Below are 27,524 nucleotides of genomic sequence, written 5' to 3' on the forward strand. Positions count from 1 at the left end.
TATACAGCCACATGCCTATGTAGTGCTGGAGGAATTTCCATTTCTCAAACCTTGTTCCATTCATTAAAACTTGGCAAAACCAGAATCTGGGAAGATGGCAGATCAATAAGCAGCAAAACAAAGAGCTTCTCTGAGAGCTCCAGATGTTGGAAATAGCAATCTGGAGAAGACCAGATGGAAGCAGATGGATCCTCTCCACCCAGGAAGAAACTAAAGGGAAAAAAAGAAGAAAGAAAGAAAGAAAGAAAGAAAGAAAGAAAGAAAGAAAGAAAGAAAGAAAGAAACAAACAAAGAGAGAGAGAGAAAGAAAGAAAGAAAGAGAGAGAGAGAGAGAGAGAGAGAGAGAGAGAGAGAGAGAAAGAAAGAAAGAAAAACAAAGACAGAAGGCTGTAGTCAGATGCACTTTCACAGGAGCTGGTCCCACTATGTATGAAATGCCCCTGTAATCCAAAGATGTGTTGTCGTGGTGAAGTTGGGGATTGGTTAGCCTGAGGGCTTTGGCAGGAGGACACAGTCATGGAGGGGAGAAGCAGAGCAGAGAACAGCACTGGCTCAGAGATCTGCTCTGGTTCACAGTGAGTGTGGGAAACTCAGTCCTCCCTTGAGAGTGGATTATTGGCTGGGCAACATTTTGGAGTCAGGCAGGATAAGCCTGGAACCAGAACTGCAGCAGCTCTAGTCAGCCACTCCTAGTGCAGAGCAGATTGGTGAGAAATGCTTGGATTGAGACATGCCCCTGTGAGCAATCCAATAGCCAAGGACAGGGTTTCCCTGAAGCTACTCCCAACCAGCTCCATCTGTGTGGAGACTCCCAATAATATGGTGAAGACTCCCAGTGGTTGACCAGCTCAAAAGGGAGGGGCCAGCCTGCCCTACCCTTGCTTGTACATCAGTGGTCAACAGCAGACTGGGAATGGCAGCAATCCCTAGCCAGCATGCTTCAGAGTAACTAACCAATACAGGAAGTGATAGGGACCCCTCTATCCACTTGTCTGGAAGAAACCAGAAACATGAGAAGAGGAAGAAACAAAAGAAAGTCTCTAGCCTCTAAGCCAAACAGTACTGGCCCATGAGAGGCAAACACAGAAGAGATCAGGGGTTGCACAACTGCAATTTCCAAATAAGCATCATCTGGCATAAAGAAATATCTTTGTGACATTATAAAATAACTCAAAACAGAAATACTAATACAAGTAAAGGAAGATATAAGAAAAAATAATAAAAGAAATGCTAAGCACCTCTCAGGAAGACACAGATGGAAGAATGGAGGAGCAGAGACAAAGGAGGGAAACCTTCTATGAAGAATATAAAAAAAATCTGGAACAAATGAAACAGATTCAAAGAGATTACCAGGAAATTAAAAACTCCATTGAAAGCTTGCAAAACTTCTTGAAAGAAACTAAAGATAGGCTATCAAACCTCAGACAGATTTGCAATGTATGATCATGAAAGGAAAGATCTCTTAAAAAAAAAAAAAAAAACAAGGAAACAGGAAGTAACAATACAAAAGCTAGAAGATGACAAGAGGATCTTTAACTTAAGAATAAAAATGTGAGTGAAGAAACAGGGGTTAACACAAATGAAATACAAAGGCTATTTACAGATATAATTAAAGAAAACATACCAAACATAAGAAAAGGAAATGATATTCAGATATATGAGGCATAGAGAACTCCAGCCAGCTATAACCAAAATAGATCTACACCCAGACATATAATAATCAAAATTCCAGAAATTCAACACAAGAACAGAATATTAAAAGCTGTCAGAGAAAAGGAACAGGTCACCAATAAAGGAAAACCCATCAAAATCATGATCGACTTCTTGACACAAATTATCAAATCAAGAAGAGCTTGGAGCAAAGTATTCTAAGCCCTGAAAGACAATAACCTCCAACCCAGATTGATGTACCCTGAAAAACCATCTCTCAAAATTAATGGAGAAACAAGATACTTCCATGACAAAGAGGAACTGGTGGAGTTTGTGACCCCAATCCAACCCTACAAAAAAATTCTGAAGGACATTCCAGAGAGAAAGAAAAAAAAAGACCATGATTTCAGGAACAGTGGTAGAGGGGGCTCAATGAATGGGGCAGACAGTGGAATAAAGGGGAAAAGTAGACAACAAACAGTAGAAAAATAGCATAACAGAGATGAGGCAGAGAAGGTTGGTCATAATCACTTAACATAGGTAGCCTCAGTACACTAATAAAAAGAAACACAGGCAGAGTGGATCAGGAGTTAGGGTCCATCAAGATGTTCTATGTAAAAAGTATAATTAACCTGAAAGAGGTTTTATGGACTGAAAGCCAAAGATGAGAAAATAATGTTCTATGTGATAGGGAATCAGAAAAAGGGAGGGTAGCTTGCCCATCAGCTGCAGATTGGTTGGAAATACATAACGCTTTTATATAATGGATAACTACTCAGCTATAAAGAAGGAAAACCTTGAGGATCTTGTACATAAATGGATACAATTTGAGAGATCAAGCTCAGGAGTAGAAAGATTCAGAATCACTTAGGTAAATAGTGGGTTGCCTCCCTAATCTAAAAACAAAAGGAGCTAGTGTGATACAAAATGTACAATGTGCCCTGTGAAAGTAAAAGGAGAGGAATTGTCTAAGTAGAGAAGGCAGGGGACATTGTTAATCTTGTATCATGATTTGAAACCCACATTGTTTTCATCACTCTGTTTAGTTTGGTTATATTCTGTTCCAGGTTGTCTACTTGTACTAGATTTAAGGGCATAGACAGCTATTCCAAAGACAGCAAGATATACTATGGTTTTTAATTTCCTATTAACATAATCTGAAGTCCTGTATTGCTTTCACTGTGTTATTTTGACTAATTTTATTTGAATCTGTTTTGTTTAATCGCTGTCTTGTCTTGACTGAGTTTATTCAAATCTATTTTGTTTAATAGTATCAAATCTGACAGTATAGGCAACTACTTTGGAGACAATAAGATTCACTACGATTCTCATTCTGGTTTGATTGTAACCCTTTTCAAAGTACTATAATGTCTCCAATGTTTTGTTTTTATTGATTTTGTTCCATACTTCTATGTTCAATTTTACTGTGAGGGATGATATGGGCGATTCTATTGGAGATAACAAGAGATATCATAGTAACCATTTAGGTCACCTTGTATTGTTATTTTACATCATGTACTATGTCCACCCATTTGTTCTGAATGACCCCATTTTGGTTTTTTCTCATTTGGTTTTATTCTTTTTTAAAAAAACTTGGCAAAAACAAGAGTACTACAGACTAATGAGAGTAAAAATTGTTAACTTGTATATTATGTAAAATACACAGCAATAATTCATACCTGAAAAATGTAAGCTCTGCTGGGGTACCCAGTTTCCTTTATGCTTCTGGAACAAAGAACATGCTTCAAAAATGCAGAACACTGTATGCACTGATTTTACATTCATAGAATACAAAGGCCTTCGTTGTGGTAATTATGCCTTTTTCCAGTGGTATGTTAGTCTTCAAACAAAATACCTGATTTCTTATCTGAAAATTCCAGATTTCATCATAGATTTTCCTGATGTCTGATAGTCAAACAAATGAGGCAAAGCTGAGAGTATGAGATTTAAAGGCAGAGTGAATTTTATTTTCTGTTTCCAATACTGGATACTCTGGAAGGAAAATTATATTTCTCCAAATGATCTTTCTTACAACAAAAGAAATTTACACTGGAAAAGAATATGCTGTATCCTCTTATGTGAGAGTTTGCAGACACAAAAAAGAAAAGAAATGAATGGAGCCAATTTCACATATTGAGTAAATATGTGAAGAAAATTTCACATATTGAGTAAACTAAGGTAGTTTCTACCACTTTTGATGAAATCTATATTGTAAGTGTGTCCTGCACATAGATGAGGAAAGAATTAAAAATTTCTGTGTCCATGGTGACATGATTATCTCTGTAGCTTTCTCCTAATTTATAATACATAAATTCACTGTAAATGAAAAAATGTATGACATTACAAATGTGCAAGCCCACAGAGCTTTGGATCATGAAGAACTTAAATCTAAAATATGCACATTTTAAAAATCATTTAGACGTCAGAGTGCCAAAAAGGACTGAAGATTGTAACAATAGAATCTACCTGTATAACAAATGTGTGAGAAAGTCTCTTAATGAGGCAGGATGCTTAACTAAGAAACTCTGCAGGTGAATGGATTCAGTAAGACTAAAAGCAACAATAGCTGCTCATTAAATACTATATTAGTTGATAGCATTGTTCCCTATGGGATATCAGGATATTGGCTAATGTTCATGACACCATGTAACTGGAATCAAACAATTAAGTAAATTGGAGGGTGGATATTGAGAACAAGATCTCTCATTGTTGCACTAAAAATGTACAAATAAGAAAAGAAAGGATATTAGATTGATCCTTGTGTTAATAACTATAATTGGTGTTATTAATATACAAAAGATCACATATAAAAATATTTAGACATAGGTACACATGCCTACATTAATATGCAAAGATATATTCATTTGCTATGGCATCTGTGACAATCTAAAAGAAAAACAAAACAAAAAACACCACCCATGAGTCAAATTACCATCCAGACCTTGGTTTTAATAACATTTTTCAATAAAAGAGACAAAGGTTTCATGGAAAATGATTCTAGGCCTAGAGCAGGAAATGTACAAGATGAGCCTAGATCATCTTGTTGTGCCAGAAAGTAAAACAGTGTTTAAGAGATATACATACACATTGATGGTGGTATGTCAATGGTGCACAGGAGCCAGGTAAATGAACCACCAAGGCAAAGCTAAACCAACCTGAGCATAAAGCACTCCTGGATTAAAATCCAAAAATACAACATAAATTTCTATGAGTCCACAATGCTATAATTAGAATCATTTATTGATCATGATTTATTATTATGCATTATAATTGTTATAAATTATAATTGTTTATTGATGATGAGTAGGAAAGAGGAAACAAATCTCCCAAGCAAAAGAATTCAAAATAGTTTACACAGATTCTCTGCCCTTAAGAAAGCAGGGGGGAAAAAAAGAAAGTGGGATCTCTGGATTAAAACATCATTTGATAAATGCAAATCATCAAACACAACATATTGTATTACAAAATGGAGCATAAAAGTCATGATAATTTTCATAGAGAAAAGAATTCCATAAGATTCAGTACTCTTCATAATAAAAATTCTCAATGGATTAGTGAGTGTACTTCAGCAAAATAAAGGCCATATATAACACAACCATAGCTAACATAAGCAAAAGTGAAAAGCTGAAAGTTTATCCTCTAAAATCAGAGACAAGATGGGGATGCTGTCTTAGTCATTTTCTTGTCACTGGGACAAAGTACCTGAAAACCACAAATTAAAAGAAGAAAGATTTATTTTAGCTCACAGTTTCAGAGGTCTCAGTTCATGCTTGGTCCACTGGCACTCAGGAAAAACAGTATGGTAGAAGAGCTGGTGGCAGTCAGGCAACAATAGCAATTAGTAGGTGGGGAGGGAGATATACCCTTCCAGATCACACTCCCAGTGAGCCACCTCTAACAAGGCCCCATCTAATAGCACATTTAACACATTCAGAGTAGCACTCCTATGGTCCCATCACCATCCAAACACATGAGGCTCTGGAGTACACCCAAAATCAAACCACAACAGATAGCCAAGTCATCATTTCTTTTCAACAAAGTACTGGAAGTCCTAGCCAAAGAAATTAGGCAAGAAAATAAATAAAGAAACTCTAATAAGAAAAAAAAAGTAAAATGTGTCTCTGCACTAAAGACTCAACCAAAAAAAGGGGGGCACTCTTGGAACCAACAAATTTAATAAAGTCACAGAATAAAAAATCATCATAAAAATCAGTAGCATTTGGATGAGTCATGTGCAGGCTGACTGGGGGAGAGCCAGACACCTTACTTACTTAGATTTAAATTTAACCAGAAAAGATCTATATGCTGAAAAGCAGTATACAGAAAATTATAGTGAATTTAATTCTATAAATTAAAAAAATGTACTGAATTTTACATGGCATCCCAAAACAAATCCTGCATAACCAAAACAATCTTGAGATAAAAGAACAAATCTGGAGAGATCAGCACACACCCTGATTTCAAAACACAGCATAAAGCAATCATAATAAAAATATACTACTAATCGACAAAAAACAGACACACCAACCAATGACAGGATAGGAGGCACAGAAACAATCTCATGCCTTTCTCTTCAACTGATTGTGACAGAAGTACCAAAAACACACAATGAGAAAAGATCAATCTCCTCAATAAGTAGTGTTGGGAAAACTGGATACTGGATATCCACATACTGAAGAATGAAATCCAATACTTCTCTCAAAGTATATAGAAAAAACATAATGAATTAAGAAATCATAACATTTGAGACTGTAGAACTACTAGAAGAAAACATAAAAGCTCCATGTCATGAACTAGGCAATGATTATTTTGGGCTGTGATACTGAAAGCATAGGCAACAAAAGAAAAAATACACAAATGGAGTTGCATGAAACTTAAAAGCTTCTGTACAGCAAAGTGAATCATTAATAAAGTGAAGGAACAACCCACACAGTGGTATGGTAGAAGTCATCTGTAAATTAGATACCTGATAAAAAGTTAATATCCAAAATATTCAACGAATTCAAACAATTCACTAAAAAAAAAGAAAGAAAAAAGACAAGAAACGTAAACAAGGCATAAATTTATTTCCCCCAAAATGCATACAAGTTGCCTGAAGGTACATAAATAATGCTTAGTATCAGTAATTATTATGAAAATACAAATTAAAACCAAAATGAGATAGTATCTCATACCTGTCAAGAATGGCTTTATCAAAAAGTAAAAAAACAGACCATCTCTACAGACCACTTTGCAGGACCAGGAAACTCCAGCCAGAGGCATGCACCAGATGGCGTAGACCCAGGCCCCTCCTGTGACTCCAGCCATCTCCATGGACCACCTCGCAGAACTGGGAAACTCCAGCCAAAAGCATGCATGAGACCACCCTAGACCCGGGCCCTTCCTGTGACTCTCACCTTCTCCACAGATGACCTTGTGGGATCAGGGAACTCCAGCTGGAGATTCCACCCTTTCTCCCAGAACCTTGGACTACAGCAGATTAACTATGCTAGCTTGAGGGAATATTCCATGCCTGCATCACCCAAATGGAAGATCTCAGCAGGCTCCAGGCAGTGTGGTGAGTATGCCCCTGAAATAGAGGTGTACAGAGAGTAAATAGGCCAGTAGTAAAGCTACCTCCAATTAACTGTAAGACCTTGGTGAGTCTGACAAGAGTGTGGGTGATGGGGCTGGGGATTTAGCACAGGGCATAAGTGCCTGCCTTGCAAGAAGGCAGTCGTGAGTTCGATCCCTGGTACCACTAAAAATGAAAAAGACCAAAAAAAAAAAAAAAAAAAAGAGTGTGGTTGACTCCTTCCTATACACAGGCAGAATTTGTATGCCAAAAGGACTCCCCAACTTGGAGAAAATCAAAATGGCTAATGAGACACACAGGCACACAATAGGGACTCAGGAGGGCCCCAGCCAACACAAATACTATAGACAGGGAGATTTGGTGACCTGGAATAACCTGAAGATAAAGTAATAGCAGGAATTAAAAGTTGACCTACATCAATACTACTAGGCTTAACAGCCCATAAAAATATAGAACTCACCCAACAGGCCCTGCAGTGGGAAGTCAGGTGATTGGTCCACCTATTCATTGTGAGACTCAGAAATTGGACGAACATCAACCTTACATTAGGACCCCAAGATACACACTACCAACAGTTGACACTAGTGGGATTGAAGGACCAAATATTAATTCCAAAGGGGAAAATGGGAAAACAAAAAAGCAAAATGCACCCATGTTCACAGCAGCACAATTTGTAATAGCTAAATCTTGGAAACAAGATGCTCATCAACCACAGAGTGGATGAAAAAGATGTGATATTTTTATACACTAGAATATTACTCAGCTATAAAAAAGGATGATTTTGAGGCCCTCTTAGGCAAATAGAGACAACTTGAGACTATCCTCATTAGTGAAATAAATAAGAATTATATTTATAAATATCACATTGTGTCTCTAGTGTAAAAAGTAATAAGAAATGTAGGAGTAACATAAACCTAAATGTGTAATTGCTATTGTAAAAAAAAAGTAGAAAAGAAAGTGCTCTAAAGGCTATAACCACATGTATGTTTAAGTGTGTAGAATTGATAACCATATTACTAAGTTTTTGTTGGATTGTTGAACAGAACTGTTTGCAGTCTCACTGTTTGAATGTCCTCTTTGTATGATTTACTTTTGTAACTTGAACAGCTATTTGTAAGAGGACAATATGTAATTTATCAACTAGTGAGTTCTTATTGTTTATTTTTTTGAGATTATGTATTATTTCTATGCTTTTTCTTTCTTTTTTTTAAATAAAAAACAAGTGTTAGCAAGGATTTGGAGAAAAGAAAATTCTTATACATTGTTGGCAATACACAAATTAGTACAGCCAATATAGAACACTGTGAAATTTTTAAAAATTAAAAACCCAAAATTATAGATCTACAATGTGATCTAATAATCTCATCACTGGACTTGGAAGGAATTGAAACTAATATGCAGAAGAGAAATACATATGCTCATATTTATTGCTGCATGATTTACTAAAGCTAAGATATAGAACTAAACTATGTCCTTTAAATAATAAATGAATTAATAAAATATGATATTTTTCACACTGAAAAATTTATTGTCTTTTTAAAAAAAGATGGAACATATTTCATTTGCAACAGCATGGAAAAATATATTATGTGAAAAAAGCTACACATTATACTTCATACTCTCATTTAGTTATGACATCTAAATAAGTTGAACTTCTCAAAGTAGAGAACAGCATTCTAAGGAAGGGTTATCTAGTTAATTTTCTTGCATTTCTCAGACAGAACACCTAACACTCAAGGTTAAAGGGGGATAAGTTTATTTAGCTCACAGTTTGTAGAGGTTTCAGGTGATAATTACCTGACTCCAAGGCAGAGTGGCACATAGCAGGTGCCAATATTTATGGTGCAGAAGACAGCAAAAGAAGCAAGTGAGGAGAGAGAGATAGGACTCTTTAAGTCCCTTATATCACATGCAGCCTACCAACCCTAGGGAAGGTATAGCACTCACACCCATTTTCCCAGCATTGAACCATGAATCAGTCACAAACTAGATTCAGCCACCTCTGAAAAACCCATCCTCCATGAGTGCATGAGGCCTTGGGGGATATCCAGACACAAATCATAACATTCTGCCTCTGGCCTCAAAAAGACAAATGTGCATTCCTTTATTTAAAAAAAAAACATTATTTATTCCAGCTCTAAGAGTTGCTGAAATCCTAACAGTTTCATCACTGCTGAAAAGTTCAAGCCCCAAGGTTCTTTTGAGATTTAAGACAAACTCTTTTACCTGTAAGCCCCTGTACAAATGAAACAAAAGTTAAATATTTCCAACATTAAAATGGCACAAGATAGACATTTCCATTCCAAAAGTTACAAACAGGGAGGTACAAAAGAATAGGACCAAAGCAAGTCCAAGATCCAGCATAGAAAACATGTATTTCCATGTGCAGCATCGGACAATCTGTGGTAAGATGAACTCCAAAGGATTGAGAGTGGCTCTGCCCCTGTAACAGTTCTGGTGGTGATAGTTCCCATGGCTATTGTCTTGGGATAGTTTTGTTCCTTCGTTGCAGTTTTCCTCAAATGACCCATGTTCCTGGCTTCTCCAGACTTCTGACGTCCCCACTGCAAATTTTAGCTTTATAAAACTTCATACACTGCCCTCTTCTGCTGGACCTTCCATGGCCTTCTTAAACCTGAGTAGAGGTCTTCCTGAACTCACAGCTCTTCCATCCTGCATCACTTAAAATCAGTGTCATGTGGATAATGCCAAGACCCGATGCCAGCTGGAGCAGTAGCCTGGTTTTCTTCTTTTTTTGGCTATAGGGGTCAAGTGCCTGTACCATTGGGCACTCTGAATCCAATTCTGAGGGGCATACTCTCTATTTTACTATCATTCTGGGACATAATGCCCTGTGGATTTCTTCTTGAAAATCTTTCACTTTTACAATTTTGAGGCTGCACAGGGTTGAGTCCTACAGCTTCTTGTGATGCCCTCAGGCCAACTTTTCTATTTTCCTGTTCCTTCTCAGCAATCAAGATCTCCTCTGTTCTATTTTTAGAGTCCACAGCTTTACTGGACCTTCATTTATGGCCTAATTCACAGCATTTAAAATCACTCTTCTTGGCTCTTTGCTTTTGATTTTCCACTTAGACCTCGCTAAAAGCCCCCAACAGTAGCCATGTCACAGCCTCAACATTTGACACACTTGAAATTTCCTCTATAATCTTAATCAGTTCATTGCCCTTAATCTCAGTCTCAGATATTCTCTAGACATGAGCAAAATGCTTCTGTCATTAATAATCCTTAAAAAGAATTTTAATGTACCTTTCCATTCTTAACCAAACAGGTAATGCAAAAATCTACCATTTCTTTCAACTGGACACCACACAAATCTCAAATTTTTTCACTTATTATCTTGAAGATTCCTACATTATAAATTTTCTTTTTCTCACTATATAACATTCCATTTCATAAATGTTTAATTATTTATTATGCTTCATTGGTAAACATTTCAGTTCTTTCCAGATTTTAGCTGTTAAAAATAATGATTGCAATAAATAGTTTTTATTTCTTTGTATATTCTACTAGTGGTGTTTGCAATAGAATTGAAACAAAATTGCTAGATCAAAGGAAAATTCATGCATAATATTGTTAGGTTATTATCAATTTCCTTCCAGAATAGTTCTACTATCTTCATCCTCATTAGAAATATATTGAGATGACTTATCCCCAGAACGCAACCAAAAGAATATGTTATCAAACTAAGAATAATTTTTCCCAAAGTGAGAGTTAAAATAGTATCAATAAACATTTGTAATTTTTATTTTTTGTGGATTTCACATCATGACACTACGGGACCAGCACTAGGTACTGTAGTGTCTCTTTTTCTTCAAAGTATTTGTTCATTTCATCATGTGTTATAAGATCAGTTGTCATAAACTGTTTATAGGTTCTACACATGCATGAGTGTTAACATGTATTTGTATCCTTTCTATATTAGAGGGAGAAACAAAACAAAGCAAGATCAAAACAAAACTTATTCCTATAAACATATGAAATGAAAAAGACATATAAAACCACTGTACAGGGAGTTCTACCATGGTTACTATGTTGTCTCTTGTTATCTTCAATAGAATTGTCTATATCATCAGACATAGTATATTAGAATATAGCAGTACATAACAGTATTAATAAAAACACAACTTTATAGATAGTGTAAAACTTCAAAAACAGGTAGTAATCAAAACAGAATGGATATCATAGTGAATCTTGTCATCTTCAATGTAGTTGCCTTACTTTCAGACTTGATACAATCAATAACAATTTTGAATAAAATCTGTTGAAACCAAACAGCAAAGAAACAAGATTTAACTAAGGTTAGTCATGATAAAACAGTATAAATTATATATGGCTCCATATTGTTAATAGGAAATTAAAGATGATTACTGTACTATATCTTGTTATTTTGAGGATAGCTATCTGTGCCCTCAGATCTAGTGCAAGTAAACAAACTGGGACAGAATAAAATCTATCTAAGAAGATGCAAATAATATGGGTTTTAAGTGCTGATACACTATTAACAATGTCTTCTGCTTTCCTTTTTAAGACTGTTCCTCCCCTTTCACTTCCCCAGGGTGCACTGTGCATTTTTGGGTCTCACCAACACCCTCAGTTTTTAGATTATGGGGGCAACTTGCTATTTACATAAGTGGTTCTGAATCTTCTCCCTCCTGGAGTTGATCTCTAGTTATATTCCTTTACCTATCAAAGCCTGTCTTTCCAATCTACCCACAAATACTGATCTAGTTTCCCCTATTATTCTCTGGTTCCCTGTCACATAGAGCATTGTTTTCTCATATTTGATTTTCAGACCATAAACATTTTTTCAGGTTAATTATATTTCCTGTACAGAGCATCTTGGTGGTCCCTACCTCCTGGTCTATTCTGCCTGTGTTTCTACTTTTTTCTTTTTCTTTTTTTTTAGTGTATCAAGGCCATCTATGTTTGAGACTGTAGCCAGCAATCTCTGCCTCTATGTTTTCTTTATATTCTTCATCAAACGTTTCTCTCCTTTTTTTGTGCTCTTCCATTCTTTCATCTGTGTCTTCTTGAGAGGTGCTTAGCATTTCTTTCATTAATCTACTTATATCTTTATTTGGTTAAATATTTCACTTTTGAACTCATCTATGAGGTCCCCTCTTTATGTCCACTGATGCTGTGTCAGATATTGCATGTTCACTATCCTCAATCCCTTTTGTATTGACCTCTCCTAGATCAGTGTTCTCAGGGTTGGGGGCTGGGTTCCTTTTCTTGTTGCCTCCTCTTCTCATATTTTTTGTTTTTCCATACAGGCATATAGAGGAGGTCCCAGTCCCTTTCTTTGTTGGTTACAGTTCTTCTGAAGCATGCTGGCTAGGTGATCCTGCCCACTCCAGTGTGTTATTGAGTTGCAAACAGGGGCAGCATATGCTGGCTCCTCCCCTCTGGGTCAGTCAATCTGCTGAGGCCTTCACTGCATTAGTGTGTCTATCTGCCATTTTGACTTTATTTAAATTATGGATATGAAAGCTACAAATAAGTATTGTCTAGTTTGTGGAGATTTTAAATTCATTGCTCATGGTGTTTTTTTTTTTTTTACCATGTGAAATGTTTTAAAATTATTTTTTGTTTTCAAATTTACTAATTTTTCACATACTGCATCTGAGTTTTAAGTCTCTATTTGGGAATTTTTTCCTCACTCCCAGTATGTTAATCAGCATTCTATCACTACAACAAACACTTGAAGTAAATCAACACATAAAAAGAAAAATTGCACTTTGGCTCACATCTTTGGAGTTTTCAATCTATAACTGAATGGCCTCCTTGCTCAGATCCTGTGGTGACATAGCATATAATGGCTGAAGCACAGGGCAGAATGAAACCACTTACCTTGTGGTCAACATGCTAAATAGGGAAAAGACTTGCATCCCACAATCCACTTTCAGAGCATGCTCCCAGTGATCCACAGACTGCCTGCTAGACCTGATCTTTTAGAGTTTGTATCAATTGCAATACTGTCATGGACTGGAGATGAAGCTTTTAACACATGGACCCTTAAGGGCAGTCCAGACTCAAACTATTGCATCTGGCTAAAAGAAGATTTAGATTTCCATTAGTATGCTGTGGTTTCACATTTTACATATAAAATATAATGTAATTAAAATGTAATTGCATTTAAAATGTAATTGAATTCCTCCATGGTTTGTGAGGAATTTATCATGGTCATAATTTGAAGAATAGATCTCATTTACTGCCTGTGATAGGTCAGCTTTAAGAATTTTGCTAATTTTAACGTTTACTTTTCCCATTGATCTAAAGCACCACCTTTGCCATATGATTTTCTATATGAAATTAAGTACATAATATTTATGTTTTTGTTCTATTTCTATGCCATATCATTTCACTTATGAAGTATTAATATTTAGTATGTCTATGTTCACGAATTTTTCTTTTCTCCAGACCATTCTGTTTGTTTGTTTTTTTTTTTTTCTAGACATTCCTTTTTCATTTTGTGTTATTTTTGTTTTTGTATTTTGGTGATGAGGATCAAACTCAGGGCCTCTTGCTTGCCAGGAGGCACAGTGTCACTGGGACTCAGACATATTCTCAGCATGCTTGGTGCAAAATTTGTAATTAGAACATCTTGCTAACATCTTCAAACTCTGTCATTCTTTATTGTTTCAATGAGTTAATACGTACTTTTAGGAAGACTTGTAATCTTTATGACATTGTGTCTATTGGTACAAGAAAATAGTATACAATTAATTTATTTGTCTTCTTTTGTGATTTTTCAGTTTTTATAGATCAGAGACCTCTCAAATAGATTTTGGCCATTTTGTGCTATTTATACTTTTTTTGTATTCTTTGATATATTCTCTTCCATTATTTCTTCTTAATTATTCTGTGTTTACATATGTTATGTTTTTTAACAAAAAATCAGAAATTTAAATTTTTTATTTAATTCTATTTAAAATTGTATTTAAAAATTTTTCTACTGCCCATGATTTTTACTTTCTTTTTAGTGATCCAATCACATAATCATATTTTTGCAAGTAAAGAGATGCATTTTATCTCATTTTTCCTATTCCTGTATTTCTGGTCTTTTCTTGCCTGTTTACATTGGCTAAAAATTCCAAAGCAATATTAAAAAGTAGTAAACAGAATAAATATTATGGTCTTGATTGTTATTTTATCAGGAAAACCACTACTATTCCCTTCATTATAAAAAACTTTGGGGCTATGATATACACTTTACCATATCAAAGAAATTAACACCTTTTTTTCCTTAAATGACACTTCTACATCTATAGCAATAATCATGATTCTTTTCATTTTTTGAGCTTAATTTATATGGGACTAATGGATTTCTTAACTGCTATTTATTGTGACATATGACTTTTAGAGATGAACTTTGCCTTTGTGCTTTCAGGATAAAATCACTTTTTGGTGTTAAAGACTGTTTTACAGACCCACTTATTTTGCCTTTCTTCGTTAATATTCATACTTAACTGAGTTGAGATCTGTTCAGGTCTAGTGTTATGAACAGACATTAAAAACTGGAAGCCCTTAACCATTACTTAAGGACATGGACACTTGACATCTGGGACATTCACTGGCTTATCTCAAATCTAAACTTAGAAATGTAATAATAAATGTGTCCCTAATCCAATTCATGGTGTGTAGCAAGCATTTATGCTTTGTGGTTCTGCTGAAGTTTGTTAAAATACTCTCCTTTTCTGTTTCTCTTTCTATGTAAATAATTAAATGCACATCCCAGGATGTAAGAAATTAATGTCCATCTTCCTTCCAATGTTATGTATTAGAAATTGCTGTATAACATCAATACAGAAAGAAATGATTTGTTTGGGTTATAGCAGAAAATGCAATTCTGGAATAATAGTATGAGACCTTTAATGCATCAGCAAATATTTTCTGTGTAGTATAAGGTGAATGGCTTCATTAGAATATCCTATTTCTTTCTGAGCTAGAGAAAGACAGAAAATTGGTGAAACTTCTTGTGTGAAAGAGTCAACATACATAGACCAGGGAAGTGTTTCTCAGTTTAATCAAATTCCAGAGACTCTCCTCAAATGCTACCCAGTGGTACACTCTTATCACTCACTTCTAAAGTTGTTATATTACAATTTTAAAAGGAAAATCTGGAGACAACAATATCACACTATACTGTGTTACCTCAGAATTTTCAATAATTGCTTGTAATAAAATCCATGTGCTGTCATATTTTCTTTTTTTATTTAACTTTCTGCTACTTACCATCACTACACACAAATTTCCTACCTGCTTTGTCTTTAAGTTTAAATAAGGAAACAGAAATTAGGAGTATATAAATGATTTATAAATGAGACATATTCATAGAGTTGAAGTTTTGGTTCTTAGTGATGCACAGCAACCTTTGGTAAATAATAAATGCTATGGTCCACATAAAAACCAGCCCCTTTGCACAAAATTCTTTGCCCTCAACTGACTGAGATAGGACAAGCAACAAGGAAGTAGACACTTACGGACTTTTTAAAAAGTTGACAATCAGATCTCTTTTAAGAAACAAACATGTCCTTGTTTTATGCTGCAAAGAACAATTTAAAGACATTTCCTCCAAGGAACACTTTTCTTCTTCTCACACTTCTGTACTTAGTAACAAGGCCACATGGCTTAGATCTCAAAAGCAAAACTGAATAAGGCTCTCAGTAAAGAATGTTACTATGCTGGTTTTGGACTCAAATGAGGCATTTATCCAATTTTTAAGTAAAATTCTAAAACATGGCGTTATTACTTCCTCAGTTAAACAATTAAAATGAGTAAACTTAATTCTATTATTTATTTCTCAAACTCTAGAGTCAGATCTATGTAACAGTGATAATAGTATGGTCTGCCTCAAAAAGTTACTGTGGAAGCTAAATAAGTGATGTACTGAAATAAAAGCAAGATAAATTATTAAAATAATTAGTAAAAAATGCTAACTCAATACATTGTTATCATAAAACTACAAAATTATTTTATATAATTCAGTGAATTAAAAAGTAATACAAAACAATAAAAATATAATTTCTTTTATTAATAATTATCAATTTTCAAAACCATCCTATTTTTTTCTGAATTCTAAAAAAATCAAGCATAACATTTAACCCAGAACAAAAATTTCTATTGCCCTTATTAGCACTATATGATCATAATTTTATATGTGGTTCTTTAGACAATACATTATAGAAATTAACAATAACATCTAATTAATTCTGCATATAACCAGGCCTATGACTTGCATATGGACAACTCACTCAGCCTCTTCCTGAGGTAGATACTTTGTCCATATAATCACATCACTGGAAGAAACTAGTCTATCTCCTGGGTGTGTTTATTTGACTCCTACTCATGATTCAGTGGAGCTTTGCAATTTGTGGAACTGGTGTACCTAACATGCCTAGCTGATTGCATATTCACCCAATATTGATTGAGAACTCTTGATAATTTAGAAATGCCATAATTGCCTGGGAAAAAACAATAGTACATGGACTCTCTTCAAAGATCTCAAAGTTTGGCAGAAGAAACATTGTTAAAAAAATCAAAACAATGTGACAGTACTTTGGGTAGTATGGGATAAGATTTGGTAACCTCACTTTTAAGGAAGATTTAATTTTTTAAAAAAATTTTATGGACTACTAAAACAAAATTTCATAGCAGAATAACTGAATAAAAAGTTATAATACATTGTGTATTATTATCTTCAAAGGAGCTACTCAGAGTACAAGATAGGACATTAAAAAAAAATTCTCCAAATGGTATTAGCACAAACTTCTTTTCACTAAACTAAGAAAAACTAGTAATATAATTATCTTATGTTTATGTTCCTTTACTTCCTTTCTCTTTTTCCTAATCCTAGCTCCTTTTTCCTTTTGAATGATTTTTGCCATTTCCCAATATCTATGGTGTATTTTGGATCTTATTTACTCTTTCAGTTGCTCACAACAGGGAGACAATATGATGTTTACACATGTGGGTCTGACTTGTTTCACTTGAGTATGTCCTCAAGTTACAGTCATTTACCTATAAAAGCCTCAAGGTAATCTTCACTGAGTCAGGGAGGTCACAGCTAACAAAAACAGCAAGCAGGAGTTAAACATGGAAGGTGGTATCTCTTACCTCCTCCCTGTTGCAGTGTCTGCCCCTGGAACACAATTTTGACTCAGATTCTTGGTCTATCAATTGTGAATTGAGTGATTTGAAGTAGATTATTTAATTTCTTGATTTTTTTCCTGAAAAATAAATGTTATAAGTTTTTAAATAGCATAATGGCAGGTACAAAATGTGGTCAGACTTTATAGGCACTGATATATAACAAGTCCTGGTTCAAAGCATCATTAGTGTTGATTTGCTTTTGTCCCTGGCCTTTTCTGATGCTTCCTATCAAGCTGCAACTTTCTGTGTATGTCTTCATACCTCAGGCATGTCAGAGCAATTAACATTACAATCATTCAGTGAAAGCTGTTATCAGAAGGTTCTGATCAGAGCTAAAAAGAACACACTGTACACCTTATCTGATTAATGGGCTGGTAATAAGGAACATTAGGTTGAATAAAAAAAGTTTATTTATCCAAACTACCCTTATAAAATTAAAAGCAAATTGTTTTGCTGATTAGAACATAAAAGTTGGTCTTAACTTTGAAGCTGAATTTGCTTAAATTACAGAAGAAATTCATGTTCACTGGAGACAATGTGACAATGTCACAGAATGTTAAATGTCTATGGCATGAGAAACTCAAGGTAAAACTAATTTAAAGAGCAAAATAAAAGATAGGTTACAGGAAACAGAGAGACAGACATTGTAGAGATAGTACAGGGAATCTGAAGATGGGAGGACACATGAGAGATGGGAGGGGAAAGGAAAGTAAAAAAGGATCAAGTTATAACATGTGTATTACCAATTCCCCATGATGCACATATGTATCATGTATCACATACAATAAAATTTTAAAAGAATGTATAGATAATTAACAATTCAATAAAATCCATAATCAGCTATAATCCCACCATCTTTGGATATGAATGTTTTCAGTCTTCTGTACATGGATGTTCTGATAAAAATACATCTACCATTCTGCCCATATCTTTATTAAATCCACATATAATCCCACTGAAACTTCTCTTAGGAAGAGACAGTTTGTCATCTGATTGGTCAGAGATCAGAATCGCTTCTGGACCACCTTCAACCAGTAGGTCAAGATATTAGGCCTTGAAGCAAAGCCTCTAAGCTCTCCCCTTTCACCCACTTCTTTCTATAACCCTGATATAAGAAAACCAATGACTACAAAATTGTGTGTATCCCATCAATTCTGCATCTACAACTAAGTAAGTTAGGTCAGGAAAGTTTGACAGGCCTAGCCATCCTAGACTCAAAAGGCCTCACTTGAAGATCTCTAGATTGAACCATGTTCTTTATTTTATAGGGACTCAGAAGTAGACCTTTATCTAGATATTAGTAAATATATCACCTTCTATTATTCTTTGAGCATCACTTGCTTGGTTAACCACACCATGGAAAAGACACATTATCAGCATAGAAGCATTATGTAATCCTTGAATCTCTAACCATCAGGCATTATAGAAATATCAAATGCCCACCTCTAACCTCTAGAAATATACATAAATGAACCCACTTATCTTCATAAAAATGAGATTGTACTACACATGTCATCTTATTGACTTCTTATGTTAACTCAATCATTTCTTTATTCATAAATATATACTTAAATTTGTATCTACTTTCCCATTTTTAATTCCTTTTCTTATTTCAATGATTTTCTTGGATGAATACCACTACAATTTATTGAAAAAATCTTCCATCACTGGAAATATGAATTATTTCCAAGATTTTACTGTTAAAAGCAATGCCTTTATGCATTTATAGTTATGACTGTGCCCAACTATATTCAATAAATATATCCTTTTCTTCACTTTGGCAAATTTCATAGTATCTTGCCATCTTTTCTGCAAGTCTTACATTTCCCAGACTTGTATCTCGGCACCTAGAAGAAGCTGAGAAATACGGTACCTCATATGAGATGGCATGCAAACAGACTGAGTGAGTTGAAGGTCCAAATTGGATTACTCAGTCTCTCAGGTAACTACTCTTGAATTTTTAATGGCTCCTCTGGAGCAGAACAAACTGTAGAGCTGAATTTAGCTGTGAGTCAGACTTCAAAATCTGAAGGATAATCAGCAAGCCAAGATTGTTGAAGCTGATTTAACACATCTGAAGCTCCTATCAGCCAGCTACTGGAATATTTGAGGGATAATAATGGCTGGACCTCAGAGTTGCACTGGGCCCAGCAAGGAGAATTTAGACTTAGAGGATATTTTAGAAAGTACTTCAGGGTGTGTCTAGAGCTACAGATCAAATGAATTCTTTTCAAATATGTAAGTGAATAAAGAGAAAATTCTAGGTACTAAATTTCCCTTGAGCACCACCATGGAACCAGAACTTCTCAAGTCAAACAAACCTTGTCACTGATGTGTTTGAAATAAAAAGTCAACTTTATAAGTAATAATAATTATGATAATAATCATCATCCTTTAAAATAATGATCTTTTTTAAAGCTCATGTATGAGAGAAAAATATTAAGAACAAGGCTGGTGACCTCAGCAAAGCAAATTGTGGATTATGTTAAATATAATACTGGCAGTTAAATATAATTTCCAAGGATTTGTACCACTGTGCATCTTCTCCAGCAGCCCTGAGAACAAGAAAAGCCCTACAGGCACTTTTGTTTCAGCCTGAGCATTATCATTTACTCCCTCTTTTCAATCTTTTCATTGTAGTAAATAACTTTTCTTTATGTAAAAGAACTGTCAATCACATGACAGTCCTGCTCCCCTACCACAACCAAAGGTATGATATGGGCTGGCCAATTCAAGTACCTCATGTTCCTGAGACAGTAATTGGCCAAACAACAGCTTCCTGACCCAAGTTTAGCTGATGGAAATCATTTATTGTATAAGGTAGATACCAGAGAAAGAATTTCTCTTCTTGAACAATTATAAGCCTGTGGACTATGTAAAGCATAGAGCTACCAGATAGCATCTTTATTCATAGGAAAATGTCTCCCCTAAACACTCAAGTTCTCTGTTTTAATTATTGCACTTTGAGATGAATTTCTATCTCTCACAATTCAAAACAAACATTTGGAAAACAATCTGGAATCATTTAATTTCTGTAAGAGATCATTTAATGCTAAAGAAAAGACAAATGTTGGAATAGCAAAATTTGTCATTATTCATTTGTAAGTTGGATATGTCACAGAAATTTGATTCTAATTTCATTTGTGCATTCTTGAATTATTTCTGTTGAAGAACACAATTGACCACATTCACATTTCTTCTTGGAGCCAGCACTGACCAAAGAGAATAATGGCATACTTCCTAAATTACTCACACATTCAGTCTTTCAAATTACTACATGATTACTTTTTCCATTTTCGTCAAACGCTTTAAACATGACCTTTTCAGAAATACCACCTTGACAGAAGCAGGAATCACAAATAATGTTGCTCTTATAATGAGACATTTTGGGTTTTTTAAAAAATTTTGTTTAAAGAAAGACTAAACAAAACAGAAAATAGGTAGAAATAATACATACATTCAGAGAAAAAATAAACAGTAAGAAATCACTAGTTGATGTTTACATATTCTCGCTTTACAAATAGTTGTTCAAGATACAAAAACAGAACATGTAAGGTGGGAATTCAGACAGCAAGAGTGCAAAAAGTTCTGTTCAACTGTCCAACAAAAACTTAGTAACATGGTTGTCAATCCTATACACTTAAACATACATGCAGTTATCTATATCTTCATTTATGTTTAGATTAAGCAAACTAAAGCAGGTTAAAATCATTCTGAACAAAGAATAATAGTATTTCTGGTTGTCACATCGTGACACTCCATGATCAGCACTGAGTACGGTAGTGTCTTTTTTAAAAAATTTAATTTAAAGAAAGACTAAACAAAACAGAAAACAGGTATAAATAATATATAATTTAAAATAAAAAATAAACAGCAAGAAATCACTAGTTAATGATTACAGTTGTCTTCTTACAAACAGTTATTCAAGATACTAAAGTGGAGCTTATAAAGTGGGGATTCAAGCAGTGAGATTGCAACCAGTTCTGTTCAACTATCCAACGAAAACTTAGAAATATGGTTATCAATCCTATACATTTAAACATACATGCAGTTATCCATATCTTCAATTATGTTGAGATTGAATAAACCCAAGCAAAGAATAATACTATTGCTGAACAAAGAATAATACTATTGCTGGGTTTCACATTATGTCACTTGAGGATCAGCATTGGGTATTTTAGTGTCTCTTTTTCTTCAAAGTATCTGTTAATTTCACCATGTGTCATATGATCAGTTCTCATAAACTGTTTATAGATTCTACACATGCATGAGTCTTAACATGTATTTATATCCTTTCTATATTAGAGGGAGAAACAAAACAAAGCAAGGCAAAACAAAATATATTCCTATAAACACAAGAAATGAAAAAAACATATAAGACCATTGTACAAATTGTTCTACCATATTCCTGTGTTGTCTCGTTATCTCCAATATAATTGGAGATTACATTGGAAATTATATATTATCTCCAATATAATTGGCTATATCTGATGATATAGTATCAGACATTGTATAATTGAATATATCAGTACATAACATTAATAAAAACACAACTTTGTATATAGTATAGAACTTCAAACACCAGCAGTTATCAAACCAGAATGTGTATCATTGAGTCTTCTCATGCTCAGTGTAGTTGCCTATACTATCTGACTTGATATTATCAATCATATCAGTTTTGAATAAAATCTTCTCTGCCTCATTTCTGTTATGCTCTTTTTTGCCATCAGTTGTCTGCTTATCTTCTTCATTCTGTTTTCTGCTACATTCATTGAGACCTCTCTGCCACTGTTCCTGGAATCCTAGTACTTTTCTGTCTCTCTAGAATGCCCTGGAGTATTCTCTGTAGAGTTGGATTGGTGGTTGCAAATTTCCCAAGTTCCTCTTTCTCTTGGAAGCATCTTATTTCCCCATTAATTTCTAGAGACAGTTTAGCAGGGTATGTCAATCTGGGATGGAGGTTATTTTCTTTCAGGGCTTGGAATATTTTACTCCAGGCTCTTATTGACTTGATGGTTTGTGTCAAGAAGTCTGCCATTATTCTGATGGGCCTTCCTCTGTAGGTTAGCTGTTTCTTGACTCTAACAGCTTTAATATTCTATTCTTATATTGAATTTCTGGGATCTTGATTATTAAATGCCTAGGTGTAGCTGTTTTGGTTGTAGGTGGATGCAGTTCTATATGCCTCATATATCAGAATACATTTCCTTTGCCTATGTTTGGGAAGTTTTCCTTAACTATTTCTGTGAATAGCCTTTGTAGTTCCTTTGTTTGTACCCCAGCTTCTTCATTCACATTCTTTATTCTCAAGTTGTAGATCCTCTTGTGGTCTTCTAGCCTTTGTATTGTTACTGCTTGTTTCCTTGTTATTTTTAAAGTTTTCCCCTTCATACTCCCATACTGCAAAATTGTCCTCCAGTTTGGATAACGTATCCCTAGTTTCTTTCAAGCTGATTAGCCATCTTTCCATAGAGTTTTTAATTTCCTGGTGATCTCTTTGAATCTGTTTCATGTATTCTATATTTTTTCATATTCTTCACCAAATTGTTCTCTCCTGTGTTTGAGTTCTTCCCTTCTTCCATCTGTGTCTGCTTGTGGGGTGCTTAGTATCTCTTTTATTAACCTTCTTATATCTTGCTTTATTTGGCTAAATATTTCACTTTTGCACTCGTCTATGAGGTACCAAATATATCTCTTTATGTCCACTGGTGCTGTGTCCGATATTGCATGTTTGCTGTTCTCATTCTCCTTTGTATTTACCTTTCCTGGGTCAATGTTCCCAGGGTTGGGACCTGGCAACTCTTGTTTCCTCTTCCTACCTTTCTTGCTTCTTCCAGGAGGCCCCAGTTTCTTTCTTTGTTGGTTACAATTCTTCTGAAGCATGCTGGCTAGATGACCCTTCACACTGTAGTGTACTAGTGAGTTGCAGACAGGGACAGCATATGCCAGCCCCTCCCCTCCATATCAGTCAAGCTGTTGTGGCCTGCACTACTATATTACTTTATGTTGCCTCCCCTCCAGACCAGCCAAACCTCTGAGGCCCCACTGGGCCAGTGTGGTTAGTGTGCACCACTGCTGCAGGGACTTGACCTTGGATAACCTATTGGGTCTCAGCTGGGTTATGTGACCCAGGACTAGCTCACTCCACCAATCCCATTTGGGAAGGGAACAATTGACTGAAGTCACTGCTGTCCCTTGTACTTGCCAGTCCTGCCTGGTCCCAGAATGTTGTCTGTCGGAGCCCCCTATTTATGGAATGGCTTCACTCCCATCACTCACCACAGGTCAATGTAGGCTTCCCACAAACTCAGCTCTCCATTCGGCTCACTGACTCCCAAACTCAATGTAACTGCACCTACAGTGAGTCGAAGCGGTGGGACCTCGGACAGCTTGGCAAGTCATGGCAGGACCTTGGCAAGTCATGGCATCAGCCAGTTGTGGCTGGACCTCGGGTGGTCAGCAAGTCACCTTAATTTCTTGTTGGGACAAGAAAATTCATCTCCCTCTTTTCAGGGCTCCCCACACTGTATTATTTTGAATTCTAAGTTGACTATCTCACAGAGCCTCTGTAGTCAGCTGTATATGAGATATTTTGAAGGTAATCATTATGAATAAGGCAAGAAAGGGGACTTGTTATTTAATAACTTACAGAGTTTCAGTTTTATAAGATAAGAAGTCCTTGAGATGTTTCACAACAATATAAATATGCTCAACATTACTCAGCTACACACTTTTAAAAGGTTAAGATATCAAATGTTGTATTATTTATTTATATAGTAAAAATGTATAATACCATAAGACAGTAAGGTAAGATGTACTTTAAGACTTTAGTTTATAAGCTAAATTTACCTGAGGAAAAACTTTCTAAAAAGCATTTGGAAAGGATACTGAAGCACCACAGCCTTACTGCTTGCTTTGTACCAAGGCTCCAAGATGAGGAATCCTATATTGTGTAATAGAAAAGATGCCAAACTTTCTGGAAAAAATCCAAGAGAGAGAGAGAGATAGAGGAAAGCAGTAAAACAGTGGGAGGTTGAGTTGGACATGATTTGACCTCTGTCTGTGTCCACATGAAATGCTTCATACTGGTAAATTCTTTAAGAGATTCATAAAGACATTTCATTTAAACACCTGGGCCAAGGTTGCAGCTCTGAGGAGCAGTTAGAGGGGCCATTGAGAAGTAAGGTAGAAAGATTTCAACTGATGTCCCATTAAAATAATTTACAAGGCTCTTTCCTATTCATCATCTAGTTAGGCTCTGTAGTAACTTGTAAAACAAGAATTGATTTAATTCCATTTTACAATCAAGAAACTGAGGCACAGAAAAGCTAGACATATTATTCAAGGTTGAACAATCAATGAAGAATTAGCCTGTTTCTCTGAATAAAGATGCCATCCTCTTCATACATATATGTCCACATTGTCTTCCACTGACATGTACAGAGTCACAGACTTTCTTCAAAACTTGTACCTGTATCCACAGTGTCAACTCAAACCTAATTTCCAATGTGCAAAGTTTGAAGATTGGTACAGGTATGATCAGACACTGAGCTCTGATAATTGAGGCTGAGCTCTAAGATTGCAGGGACTAGCTTTTATTTATTCATCTTTAAATCCTCTGTGCTAGGCTTCTGGAAGATACTTTTAATATATGTAATATACACGATTTAGGTTTTGTGTGTTTATGTGAAGTCTCATTCCAACATAGGAGGATGCAAAATGAATCATGTCTTGAAGGAATTAAATTCCATTCCATCAGATCATTTCTTTTTTTTAAATTTTAATTTAAAGAGATTAAGACAAAAGAGGGCAGAACAAAGCAGATCAGAACAGAACAGAACAATGTAAGCAAAATAGTACTTTACTACAAGACAACCCAATATTACGAGTAGCTACCATAATGTCTCATTTTTCGAAATAGTTTAGCATACCTTCACATACAATACTATCAAACATAACAAAATAGTATAAAACCATTCAAGAGAATGAAAGTATTACAGGGCATACAAAACCAAATAACAGAAAATGAATGATGGCTACTATATTATCTTATTTTCGATAAAATTTCTTTATACTATCACACATATTAAAATCCAATAAGATACAACATGATAGAACCAATGGAAACAGAAGAACAAAAGCATGGTAGGACTTCAGTGACAGCAATGGCTGTCATAATATATTGTTTCTTCAAAATAGCTGTATATACCATCACACATAATAAAATCAAACAAAACAGAATAAAACCATTCCAACTAATCAATGAAAACATTATAAGGCTTCAAAGCAATGTAATGGGGAATCATGATTACCACAAAATCTGATGTACTCTTACCATTTCTTACACTAGGGAGACTATATGATATTTATACATGTGAGTTTGATTTATTTTGCTTATGAGTATGGTCTCAAGTTGCATCCATTTATTTATAAATATCTCAATGTGATCATTCTTTATAGCTAAGTAGTACTCCACTGTATTAAGATACTACAACATTTTTATCCATTCCTAGGTTGATGGACACTGAGGTTGTATCCAAGATCTGGCTATTACAAATTATGCTGCTATAAACATGGGTGCACATATATCACTGTGGTATCATGTTTTCAGTTCTTCTGGGAATATATCTAGAAGTGGAAGAGCTGGGTCAAATGAGAGTTCCAATCCCAGCTTTTTGAGAACTCTCTAGACTGACCTCCACAGTGGTTGCACCAGCCTACATTCCCACCAACAGTGCAGGAGAGTTCCTTTTTCCCCATAGCCTCTCCAGCATTTGTTGTTGGTAGTTTTCTTGATTCTGGCCATTTTTCTGGAGTGAGATGGAATCTCAGTGTTGTTTTAATTTGAATTTCTCTAATGACTAATGGTGATGAACATTTTTTCATGTATTTATTGGCCATTTGTATTTCTTCATCTAAGAACTGTGTATTCATCTCAGATGCCCATTTTTGGATTGGGTCTTTGAATTTCAGGGGCCTAATTTTTTTATCTTTCTATGTTTTAGACAGAAGTCCTTTGTTTGAGGGGTAGTTCACAAAGATTTTTTCCCCAGTTTGTGGGTTTTTCTTTTCATTATGTTTGAGATTTCTTTTAACATGCAGAAACTTTTAAGGAGATATAATCCCAGTTATTGATTCTGGGAAGTATTTCCTTTGTGGTTTGATCCCTGTTCAGGAATTCTCTACCTATCCCTATGTCTTCATGAGTTTTACCTACTTTGTCTTCCAATAGATTTTGTGTTACTGTTTTAATATTCAGATCTTTGATCCATTTAGATTTTAGTTTAGTATATGGTGATAGGCATGGGTCTAGTTTTAGTTTTTGGCATTTGTTAAGGTTGTACACCTTATTGATTGATTTGTGTATATTGAACAATTTTTGCAACCCAGAGGAAAATGAGCAAAAAATTACTTGAACATGGTTTATGATCTGAATTAGTCAGCTTCCCATCACTGTGACAAAATACCTGACGTAAAATAACTTGAAAGATGAAATATTCATTTTAGGTAAGTTTTCAGAGATTACTAGTCATGATCAGCTAACTCCAGGTTGTACAGTTTGTTAGCACACAATTGTTCACCTCAATCTCTTTTAATTTTTAATTGTTTGTATCTTTTGTCTCTTTTTAAATTTCTAACTTTATTATTTTCTCCTTTCTCTTTATGTAGCTAAAAGTGTATCAATTTTATTTATTTTTCCATAAAGGCAACTCTTGTTCTGTTGATGTTTTGTGTTGTTTTTCACTCTATTTCTGCACTAACCATTATTCTTTTTTTTCTTCTACTAGCTTCAGGCTTATATTTTTCTTCCTTTTTTAGTTCTCTGAATGTTAGGTTCTTTCTTTTTAGTGTAGGTGGTTATCACTACAAACTTTTCTCTCAGAACTACTTTTGTTGTATGCCTTAAGTTTTGAAATTTTGGCAAAATTTTCTGAAAAAAATATAAACTGAGGGCATGTCTCCAAAGGGCATGTCTCCAAAGACTAGGCATAAGGGGCTGGGGATTTAGTTCAGCGGCATAAGCGCCTGCCTTGCAAGCAGGGAGTCGTGAGTTCGATCCTTGGTACCGATAGAAAGGAGAAAGACAAAAAAAAAAAAAAAAAAAAAAAAAAAAAGACTAGGCATA

General features: G+C 35.0%; 1 protein-coding gene across 6 annotated transcripts in view; it reads right to left on the bottom strand.

Annotated features, from left to right (window-relative positions):
- Nucleotides 1–3,590: 3,590 nt before the first annotated feature.
- The window catches only part of Cwf19l2 (CWF19 like cell cycle control factor 2), a 190,460-nt gene continuing 166,526 nt past the window's right edge, over nt 3,591–27,524 (bottom strand). For 4 of the 6 annotated variants that reach the window (XM_063256128.1, XM_063256130.1, XM_063256131.1 and 1 more), the window contains one exon: nt 3,591–17,475. In XM_063256128.1, the coding sequence (XP_063112198.1) occupies nt 17,406–17,475 (70 nt within the window). In that variant the 3' untranslated portion in view covers nt 3,591–17,405. The remainder of the gene's footprint in view (nt 17,476–27,524) is intronic. The other 2 variants (XR_010049754.1, XM_063256129.1) reach the window with 1 other exon arrangement.

This window comes from Cavia porcellus, unplaced genomic scaffold (genome assembly GCF_034190915.1).
Source record: "Cavia porcellus strain 051 isolate PalLab524CR breed Dunkin Hartley unplaced genomic scaffold, mCavPor4.1 scaffold_9, whole genome shotgun sequence".
NCBI classification, from domain to species: domain Eukaryota; kingdom Metazoa; phylum Chordata; class Mammalia; order Rodentia; family Caviidae; genus Cavia; species Cavia porcellus.